The 11556-nt window shown below is 33.8% G+C and overlaps 1 protein-coding gene across 2 annotated transcripts; it reads left to right on the forward strand.

Annotated features, from left to right (window-relative positions):
- Positions 1 to 7511: 7511 nt before the first annotated feature.
- LOC121776200 (probable prolyl 4-hydroxylase 9) lies at positions 7512 to 11489 on the forward strand. 2 transcript variants are annotated; one of them, XM_042173359.1, is made up of 8 exons: positions 7512 to 7842; positions 7947 to 8066; positions 8694 to 8851; positions 9001 to 9103; positions 9566 to 9661; positions 10132 to 10197; positions 10301 to 10420; positions 10550 to 11132. In XM_042173359.1, the coding sequence occupies exons 1-8, from the start codon at positions 7717 to 7719 to the stop codon at positions 10553 to 10555; spliced, it is 795 nt and encodes a 264-aa protein (XP_042029293.1). In that variant the 5' UTR covers positions 7512 to 7716; the 3' UTR covers positions 10556 to 11132. The 2 variants fall into 2 exon arrangements, with proteins under 2 accessions (XP_042029293.1, XP_042029292.1); XM_042173358.1 differs by lacking the exon at positions 10550 to 11132 and adding an exon at positions 11143 to 11489 and having other exon boundaries at positions 7513 to 7842.
- The last annotated feature ends 67 nt before the right edge of the window (positions 11490 to 11556 follow it).

An 11556-nucleotide genomic window follows, 5' to 3' on the forward strand; every position in this document is an offset into this window, starting at 1 on the left:
TTGTTTGCATTTTTATGTGCGTGTTTGTATTTTGTAAGACTTTGATTTCGGTTAATAGAAACTTGTGTTTTATCTAAATGCAGATGGACTAGTATTAGATTTGCATTATGTAATAAACACTAAATGTCTTAACACATTATTATAAAATAATGCGGTGCGGAGTTTATTACTTATTTGAAGTTCATTATAGGAAAACGTTTATTACTTATTTGAAGTTCATTATAGGAAAACGTTTATTACTTATTTGAAGTTCATTATAGGAAAACGTTTATTACTTATTTGAAGTTCATTATAGGAAAACGCTAAACGTAAAACATATTATTATTTATAATTTTATTTGTAGTTTATTATAGGGAATTTAGAGATTAAAAAACAATGGTGTAGTTTAAAAATATAATGTTTTTGTTATTAATTTTTATAATGAATTCTAGGTTATCTTATAGTAATATTGTTCGGTACATAAGATTAAATTCTGATTTGGTATTTGATTAATTCTGATTTGGTATTGATTAATTCTGATTTGGTATTGATTAATTTTGATAATTTAAGATTGATTTGGTACTGATTACTATCGTACTATTACTATTGTTTGAATATGCAAATTGTCTGATTTGGTATTGATTAATTTACTATTACTATTGTTTGAATATACAAATTGTCTGATTTGGTATTTTGATTAATTTTGATAATTTAATACTGATTTGGTATTGATTACTATCGTACTATTACTATTGTTTGAATATACAAATTGTTACATGGAATTGTAAGATATTTGTTGTTTTCTGAAAACAACATAGCCTGGAAGAAATTCCAATATAGATATTTTAGCCACAAAAAATTTAGTAACCGACTCTTTACACAATACGTTGTGTGAGAGGAGAAACACAATATATACTAGTTCGACTTCAGTTTTGCATTACCTCGAAATACTTCACAGAAAATCAATAATAAAATACTTCACGGATAATGGACTCCGAAATTATTATGAGAGCCTGCTCCTAAACTAAACATATATACCCAAGGTTTAAAAACCATATTTAGGGTACTAATAAAATGTAAACTCTAAATATTATATAAATTCCAAATTATGATTTCGACCGTTAGAAAATATTAACAGATGATAAAATAATAACAATAGAAAATGTCAACATAGTGTCAACACAATATCAACACAGCATCAACCGTTGATATTGTGTTGACATTTTTTGTTGTTATTATTTTTTCATCTATTGACATTTTCCACCGGTCAAGATCATAGTTTGGAGTTTATACAATACTTAGAGTTTGCATTAATTGTAAACGTACTTGAAATTAATTACGATAATTATATATATATTGCTGATTGACATTATTTAATGATGTGTAAATTAAATTATGAGATAATTTTGAAGAGTATTTAAAATAATATTAGGCCTCAGATGAAAGTGATTTTTGGAGTAATAGACTGGCTAATAGTCATGAGGATCAATATAAAATTATAGATTAGATACTTAAGCTATTCAATATTGTATGAGGTTTACTTTTTATTCTGATTTTAAGAAATATAATGAGTACATGAGAAAAGTTAGCAGAAGAAATATAATGGAAAGTGAATAAGAAAAGTTAGAGAGTAATAAAATAAAAGTAAGATATAATAGAATGTAAATTTATTTTTAAAAATAGTAAAAAGCAAATAAGATAATTATTGATATGAAGGGGTTGGCAGCGGAAGCGTGCATAAAAACCGATCACATGAATTTGATCTATTTAGCTGATTATTTAGACAAATTCTATTCGCATAATTTTCTCACGTATCATGCTCATAACTTGAATTATATATAATCATGCTTTAGATCAAACAATCCCTAAAAGATGCATACTACAGAGTTAACCAATTTACCTCGTTGATTCACTTAAGAATCGAAGATGGCTTGCGTCTTCTCCACGTGAAGATCTTCAGAACTCGACCTCGGATCTTCTGACTGGTGTCCCGGACTGTAGACTGATATTTGTATGGGCAAATCTCACCAGTGTACTAGGACTTAAATAACGAAGACAGAAATCTGCTCACGGAAGGAGAAGAATTTCGATCCTCTCTCAAATCTGAGGTGGACGAAATTTTTGTTGTGGAAAAAGTGTGTTTTCTGTCTCCTTTATTCTCTTATTTATATTAAGTCACATATAGGGCCCAGCCCAGTCAGGGATCTAAGGAAGAATTTGGACATGGCCTCACCCAATTAGCTTTTTACTAATTAAATTGAACCCAGAATTTAATACAAGCTCATATTGGAATATTACAAGCAGCCACTACAAAAGTAATATTGCACTGCCTTTCCAAATCCGAAATTACAAGTATTTCGGGTTTCCTTTTATTTGTTTAATTCATTTCCCGCGCTTAAGATAGAAACACCCATTAATTAATTAATGTCTGCTATGTACTTAATTAATTAACATATTTTAATTTCCAAGAGTGGACTTAGCAAGAAACTCTTATTTATTATTCATAGAGTAATCAAACTCCAACTAGCTAGGTTCCGAATAATAAAACCTTGTTTCGAGCTCCTCTTGTGGATGTTATCAAACGAGACTCTCATCGCGCACGATTCAATATAATAGCAATCCTAGCACCGCCAGATAATGATCACCACAACCCAATATACCTGGATCGTTGGGTGACGAAAAATCCGCACCTTTGGTAAGTCAAAGTAGTAGATACTCAATATCGTATGCTCAATGCTAACATACATTAATTAAGAAATTAATTTTCAAGACATCGTCTTTCAGTAGATAGCATAAAGACTTGTCTTGCTGTTAGATCCATTCAGTGCTATACCACACCAACGTCATCATATTTTAATAAGGATTAGAAATAATCGGACTGACATTGCAACCTTTCATGATAGGTAGTCTAGGCCTATCTAGGTTGTGAAATTCTTATTTTTCTTTGTTCAGGATTGACCGCGTACCTTAAATTGAGCGCAACCCATAACCGGTCTACTAAAACAAAGACTTAGACTTTGTTATGTTCACTTATACATTTGAATATGCAATAAACATCCATTAAATATAAAACATAACAACATTACGACAAAAATAATCTGTTGCATTTATTGAAAAATAATAATTAGAGTTTTACAGTATTCAATCGCTCGAAATGTGATTTCTAGTATACAAAACCCTAACATGATATACGTACAAAAATGACAAATTAGGACGATTGGTGACGGACGAATAGATAGAGGAAGTATGAAGATAAAAAGTAGAGTATTCTGATCGTTTGCACTTGACCTAAAATCAATCCTAATATACGCGATATAAATATTTTATGGACATTTGTTTCTTCACAACTAAGTTATAATCTCCAATTACGTATTCGAAAAACAATGTCCCTCACTTAACTCCTTTTTCTTATGAAGCTCATAATACTATTATATTTGAAATTTGTCCAAGAATAAATGTGGCAAAAGGGAAGCGAAACATGTACTCCTATATCATTGACTCTGTCCTTCACCTCCAACAAGTTGCACGATCCACCCCCATTCATCATATATCACCCATGTGGGAATAAGTGACATGAATAGTGGAGGTGATCTTGGGAAGCCTTTTTGACTTTTCACCTTTTTTCACATTTATTGCTCTAGGAAAGTAGTTAATGGTATTTTAATTTTATGACATTCCATATCCTCATTTTGTACCTATGGAAGACATGAAATTGTAGAGACATACAACAAAAGCATTTTTCATTTTCTTTCTAGCTCTCTACAAAAAAAAAGCATTTTTCATTTTCTCTCTAACTCTTTACATTTTAGTGTGCATTTAGGAGTACTGTATTGCTCAATTATCGGAGCTTCATCAAGATCGACGGTGCCTAGTGGATTTGAGATGCTTCTACACGTTAGGAGGAAGTCGTTTTAACTGTGTAGACAATGCGGCAATCCGAGAACACTAGCTTGGATTTGATTTTGTTTGCGGAAAGAGGACTTTCTTTGATTCTATGATAAACACAGATTTTTCATGTTGTAAGGCCGCTATATGGCTAGTTTTTGAATGTCAATCATGCAAAATATGTTTTTTAATCGCATATTTTATACATTTTAATATTTTGACGTGTTTTGTGAGAAATGTGCAAAATAGACATAGAAAATGATAGAAACGAAGACTGGAGGAAACAAACCCAGTCAGCGGTCCGTTGAGCAGACCAACAGTCGACGAGAAGCCAACGGTCCGTCTCAGAATTTGTGATTGCTTCAAAGTTACGACCGGTGACTACCGAGCTTGAGTCAACGGTCCGCCGAGAAGAGTTCGAGAAGTCCAGAAAACTCTCAGCGACCCGCCGAGATGGAGTCAGCGATCCGCTGAATTCGGGCGGTGGATCCAGTTTGCCCTATTCCTCTCCAAGACTTACCTTTCTGAATTGTTACCTTATGGAGGTAAATGCCCACAAGTATATAAATACTCCTCATACTTCATCATTTAAGACAAAGACTGATACACCTTACAATTCCTCTCCAAGAGATTCATCACTAAGAAACCAAAGATCATTCTGCACTTGGAGTTCGGAGCAAGAGAATATAGAGAAGACTAGAGTCATCAAGATTCTACCTCCTGGTTTTGTCATCGATAGTTTTTATGTATTCTTATCTTATTATGGATTGTGTTACCTCGTCTATGGCTAACTAATTTGTAGAATTCTATGGATTGGAAAATAACTTTTTGTGTTTATTTTATTCTTATTTTTTATATTCAAGACTTATATTTACTAATTCTATTTTATAATACTTCAAGTTGAGTGAGACATCTTGTCGATGTATTGACATGTGAGGGAATCGAGAGAGGATCCATATGTTCCATTCGGATTGATGACACTATATTTAATACTCCATCCGTCCCATAAAAATATGTGCACTTTCCATTTTCGTCTGTCCCATAAAAATGTGCATTCCATTTTTGGAAAGTTATATCAATTTAATAATAAAGGTCTCACTATCGACTAACACTACTTTAACTACCATTCTCATCATCTCTCTTACTTTACCATACCATTCTCCTCATCTCTCTTACTTTACCAATTTTATTTTAATTCTTGTGCTATACCCATTGCCCATACTTTTATGGGACGGAGGGAGTATAACAAAAAGGATAAACCTAAGAGTGGAACTTTATAAGGGTTTAATTGTGTTTAAGAAGTTATTAGCTGAGATTGACAACCTTAATGAAATCCACATTGTTCGGTCAACTGCAGCTATTAGGTGACTCGCTCTAGTAACTCTGAAGTTGTTGTTCCGATATCATAATTGTGTTTTGAATAAACTGAAGTAATGAAATCTTATCCCTCGAATTCCAATGTCTCATCTATTTTCTCAATCAAGTCAATCTCTACTTTTAATTGCTTTTATTAGTTTAGTAGTGTTTTCAAACCAAAACCATGTTTGTCCAATTAGTTATCTGAAACTTAGTATTTGGTAGCCAGTATGTGAAACTATCAGTATGTGAAACTATTCCCTAGATATCCGGTAGTGTCCTTTAGATGTACTAGATATACACTATATACTTGAAGGTAATTTTAGTGCTAATAAAAAGTGCATCACTCGCTAATAGTCCAGTTTGTTTTATTATTACCGTTGTAATTTTCATTCCACTTTTGTTGTTATTTTCCTTCTATTGTATGGTTAGAGTACCCCTATCCACTAGATCGGAAATTATATCTGATTATTTCTAACAATCACAAGATAAATTATTGTACTATTCTAAGATATGAGTATGTCAATCTAAGTTGAGGAAACTGGTACACTTTATATTATCAGTAAAACCAACTGCAAGTATATATTGTAGCAATAGTATAGCTAAAGACTAGACCGTGATATCGAATACAGAAAATGAGATTGCAATTGACTATCATAGATTCATAATGCATTTTGTTTCATCTATTCCTTTTATAATTTTTTTGTTTCATTAGGTTCTTATACGAAAGTATTTTAATTTAATTGGTTTTTATACTTTTTTTATCAACAAATAAACATAAATTTTTAAAGATCGCGCTACTATAGACTCGAACTCGTGACCTTTTGGTCAAAACATTAATCACGCTTGGCCAACACACGCACACGAATGTTTTTATACTTTTACTTTTAATTTGGTCGGATATATATTTAACGGACATTTGAATTTAATTAATATTGTTTTACGTTAAATTGAACAAAAATTTATTAAAAACCCAAAAAAAATATTCTAGTGCAAAGACTTGTAGACGTATCTTGTCTTTCTATAATACTCCCTCCGTCTCAAGATAAGTGAAGTGCTTCTTTTAGACACGGGATTCAAGGAATTGATATTTAAATAGATAAAGTGGAGAGAGTAAGGTATGAGAGAGAGAAAAGTAGAGGAGTAAAGAGAAATTAAAGTAGGTGGAGAATAAAACAAGATAGATTGTCTTTTGCTAAAAATGGAAATGACTCACTTATAGTGGGACATTCCAAAAAGGAATAGACTCACTTATCTTAGGACATGGGAAGTAAGGTTTTAAATGGGTATAACTAGGGGTGAGAATATTGGGTATTGAGTTTACCCATTTCTGACCCGATATCCACTGGGTATTGGATATCTGATATCCAATAAAATGGGCTTGGTATGATATCGGGTAATGAACTTTAAGATAAGTCGGGTTTTGGGTAGCCCAATTGGGTATCGGGTATTACCCGCATACCCAATTTACTGTTTAGGGTAATTTTTAATTAGGTTTAGTCATTTATGGTTGTTGGGTATGCGATAAATATTTACCTAATTATAATTAATTAGGTTATAATTCTCTAACATTTATACATAAGTCAATTATTTGACTCTTCATTAAAGTCACTATACTCTCATTTCCTCTCTTTCTTTCTTCAACTCTGTATCTATTACTTTGCCGTCTATAGATGCTCTCCGTCGCCGCTGGCATCCTTTGGTAATACAATTGACATTTTTAAGTTCATAAAAAGACATAATTAGCATACAAAATAAAATATTCTCAATGAATAAAGAGATTTTTAGCTTTAAAAATTTAATAATTTTTCTCTTAATTTTTTTTATTAATTATTAATATATGTAAAGAGTCGGGTATTTGGGTACCCAATCATCTTGTTTGGATACCCGTGGGGGTATTTGGGTATCCGAAAACATATCAAACCGAGTATTGAGTGTGCATTTAAACGATTTTTGGGTTTGGTTACGATTTTTTCGGATTGGGTGCCCATGGATACCTGAATTCCACCAAGTATAACTAAATTTAAGAAGAAAATCCATTTATAATGAAAAGTAAATTATCTCCTAACCGAGCGCCTAAAATAATTCGAAAAAACATATAAATCACAAATTTTCACTCTTCTTTTTATGATCATAAAAGCAAAGTAGTAATGATTTTATTTGGGGTAAACTCAAATTTTTTTGAGTAATTCACTTTAATTGAAGATTTCCTCAATCCAAGTCAATCCGGGTGGGGCCAATTTCTTTTTGACTAGCGACTCTCAATATGTCAATCAGGTCTAAAATCCATTAATATGAAGTTTTTATTTGAAGGAAGGAGACGACTTCACTTCAACGGCAGAAAAACAATTCCCGCCGCTTTACCACACTCCGACATCGTAATCTCCCGGCGTTTTTGCTGCCAACGCACCGCAATTCCACTGCAGAGCAGTTAAACTGAGCTTGAACGACAATTGTTTCCCTCCGATCGCGCTTCGGAATAGGCAGTAGAAGAGAATGAAGATCAAAGGAAGCAAAGTCGCCGGAGGAAGCTGGACAACCCTAGGCCTGCCTTTAATTTTCCTTTTATGCCTCTTCTTCTTCCTCGCCGGTTTCTTCGGCGCATCTCTTTTCTCTCAGCAGGTTCGTCAACTGTTTTCCCCTTCCGTTTTGGAAAATTTTGCTCGGTGTGTATGTGTGTGAATAGAGCTGAGAAATGTTAATCACTTACTGTATGTGTACGGCAGGAGAGTCCTACGAGTAATTTGAGGCCGCGGACGAGGGAATTGGTTGAGGAAGTGATGGATTCGAAGGGGATTCCACACGGAGATTCCGGCAAGGACTCTGTGGAGACGATACCCGTTCAGGTATGTAGCTCTGCATCTTAATTCAATTTCAGTCATGGATCGTTTAACGACTGAATAATTTGACATATAGCAGTGTAGAAAAACACTGTGTACAGGAAAGCTAAACCAAGGTATAATTCGTTTGTTCGTGATTGATCTCCTAGCTTATAAGCTTAGGGTTTCCCCAATCGTTCCCACGACCTTGTTGGAAGATAAACACGTCGCATTTTGGTACTTCAACAGTAAGGAGAAATGATATTAAACCACCAATCATTCTTTCCAATAGATCTCAAGTCCTCGACTGAGTGATTTCTGATCGCACAGCAACAATAGTAAAACATGGGTTGGAATCCTAGGCTACATTGATTAGATAACTGAATGATAGTATATAATCTATTTCTGTTAATTTCAGGTTTTCTTTGTTTAGTAAAATAATTAAACTGAGATCTTAAACAATTTTTTTGGTAGACAGGAAGCAAAGCGCAGATCTTACCATGTTATTGTTATTTTGTTTTTAGCACAGATCTTAGTATGTTATAGCTAGATCATTAAGTGGAGTATGATTGCTGTAGTTCAGTTCATTATTCATTTTCGGTTATTTTATTCGTTTGAACTCAGTTGTCTTTGTCCGTTGATTTTTTTTTCTAGATTCTGAGCTGGAAGCCTAGGACTTTATACTTTCCGAACTTTGCTACTGCAGAACAATGCCAAAACATTATCAGAATGGCAAAAGTAAATCTCAGGCCATCAACCTTAGCTCTACGGCAGGGAGAAACAGCAGATAATACGAAAGGAGTCAGGACAAGGTGATTATTGATTGCGTCTTGAGTCAAATGTTGGAGTTATAAGCATGAACGTACTCTTACCCATTTTAGTTCTTTTGTTTTGGTGTTTGATTCTTTTCATAAGACGACTATTAACATATGATTTGAAATGCTGAGTTCTTTCCTATTAGTTCTGGGATGTTTATTAGTGCATATGAAGACAAAAGTGGAACCCTGGATCAGATTGAGGAAAAAATCGCTAGAGCGACAATGATCCCCAGGAAACATGGAGAGGTATTGCACTTTTGGAACTTGGTCTATTAATGCTCTAGTGACTCTATTTTTTCTAGTCGGTGATCAGTTGAGTATGACAAAATACCTGAAACTCTTTTTTGTACTTAAACGAAATGTTGGATGTGCTCAAATCTGCACGCTTACTTTGAAATAAAGAGCAATTTACTATTGGATGTCTTCCGGTAAAACCATTCCATGTCTGGCAATAGACCTGGATTACAGGATGATCGCTTACATCATCATTTTTTTATGCATGGACATTGATGTGCTAGGATTTTCTCCTTTAAATCGTCTTAGTTGGTAGCTACGCTTTTCTTTTATCGTTGTCATTCTGGGATGCATCATGTAGGTCTCTTTGAGGAATTCTATTCAGTTGTTATTGTTTTCTCTTCATCAATCACCTTTGCTCTATCAAATCTTCTTACCATAACCTTTTTAATGCTCTGCATTTCCATGTTTCAGTCCTTCAATGTCTTGCGTTATGAGATTGGGCAGAGATACCAGTCACATTACGATGCATTCAATCCAGCTGAATATGGCCCACAAAAGAGCCAGCGGGTAATATAAGTTTTATTTTAGATAGTTCTTGTAGCATTTGTACTAGCTGTTGCGAATTATTATAAAACATACATGTAATTATGTGGAATAATCAATGTCTGTGAATTTTAATGGTAATATCTCTTTAGTTCTTCTTCCAATATCCTCATGCTATTGAACCTGGGTTTTGAATCAAATTATTAGAAAATGGTTTAATATATTTTAGGCAGCTATGTAGAAACACAAACTTTCTTACTTTCACTCTATTTTATTTCTTTTCATTTGATCATAGTTTCACGAGGGCACGGAAAATGAAACTGAACCATTGTGCCGATTACCATGCATCTCTCTAGATTTCAGCGAATAACATCCGACCCTTCAGTGAACCAAAGATTTTTAACTTCTATTCAAAGCTCTCTGTTGAAATATGTCTCCAGTTACATGTCATTGGTGTTGAAAGGCAAACTTACTTTAATTTTGAAAATTTTCAGCTGGCTTCTTTTCTATTGTATTTATCTGATGTTGAAGAAGGTGGTGAAACCATGTTCCCTTTAGAGGTTATCTTCGCCCCCTTTTGCTAAATCCTGATTTTTTTTATTCTCATTGAACCACCTCAACCAAGTGCTGTAGTTTACAATATCTTGATGGTTTCATATACAGAATGGGAAAAACATAGATAGCAATTATGATTTTGGGAAATGCCTTGGTCTAAAAGTGAAGCCACGGACAGGAGATGGGCTACTATTCTACTCCATGTTTCCAAATGGCACAATTGATTCTGTGAGTGGCTTGCTACAAGTTATTTTCCTTATAATGTCTCATAGTTTGCTTATAGTATCTTTTTACGATATTCATATTTCGAATTTGTTTTCTTTTGTATCATTGATGTCTTTTTTTTCCAATTGATAGCACTAGTAAAGAAAATGCTAAAATGTGAAAGAAGATAGGCAACCAGGTAAAACTTGATATGGTATTTTCCCGAATTCATAGTTTTGTCATCATTTTAGTGAGTCGTTGAGTTTCTAAAGTTGTTTAATGGAGAGGGAATTATAGCTATATTTACAGTTGTTATCAGTTCATCCAGAAACTTATATTTGCACATTATGAGGAATTGAGTTGTCAAAACTCTGTTCAACAGAGGGAGAACTATAACTAGGTCATAGAAGGCTTATAGTGGTGGTATTAGTGCATAATATGATTAGTTACATTGTGAAATGGGCTGGCAAGAGACGCACTATGAGGCACGATTGATTTAGTTCAGCGGGTTTGATTGGAAGGGATAGGAAATGACAATAGTAGAAAGACAATAGAAGAGAGAACCAACTAGGAGACGAAGGTGCAGGGTGCATCAGAGGAGCGAAAGACACATAAGATGAATCATGCATCTTTGGTAGGCAAGATCTTGCTTGCTGACATTAGCTGCTTTTAATCTCATATTTTGAGCGATGAAATAGTTTCGTTTATTGCTTATGACAAGATATGTGACTGACTGCCCATGGCAGGCATCTCTACACGGGAGCTGTCCGGTGATCAAAGGTGAGAAATGGGTAGCTACAAAATGGATCAGGGATCAAGAGCAGAGCGAAGAACTTTGATGCCATTTAAATTGGAAACTTAACTGGCATCCATTTTGCCAGCAGTTGAAGTTCGCCCCAATTTTTGCGTTGTATAGCACATGTACATTTTAATCACTAGATATATTTGCGTTACTCTAGCAAATGAAAGTGATAAAACCACTCTTAATGATCTCCTTTATATCCCAATCATAGATTACTCTTTGAGGTTGTAGAAATCAAAGTCCATTAACCTTAGTTCATTTGAATTTTTAATCATTTTTCAAAGTTTACTACCTCTGTTATGGTACTCCAGGCCAAAATGACAATGTTTGTTCCTCCCTCAATTTTAAAAAAAATGTA

The sequence above is a fragment of the Salvia splendens genome, chromosome 18, assembly GCF_004379255.2.
Source record: "Salvia splendens isolate huo1 chromosome 18, SspV2, whole genome shotgun sequence".
In the NCBI taxonomy this organism is placed as follows: domain Eukaryota; kingdom Viridiplantae; phylum Streptophyta; class Magnoliopsida; order Lamiales; family Lamiaceae; genus Salvia; species Salvia splendens.

Bases quoted from the DNA above. Each gene is read 5' to 3' on its own strand.
- LOC121776200 (XM_042173358.1), top strand. From the start codon at position 7,717: ATGAAGATCAAAGGAAGCAAAGTCGCCGGAGGAAGCTGGACAACCCTA. The intron at 8,852-9,000 runs GTGATTATTGAT...CTTTCCTATTAG, and splicing joins ACGAAAGGAGTCAGGACAAG to TTCTGGGATGTTTATTAGTG. The intron at 9,662-10,131 runs GTAATATAAGTT...GAAAATTTTCAG, and splicing joins GCCCACAAAAGAGCCAGCGG to CTGGCTTCTTTTCTATTGTA.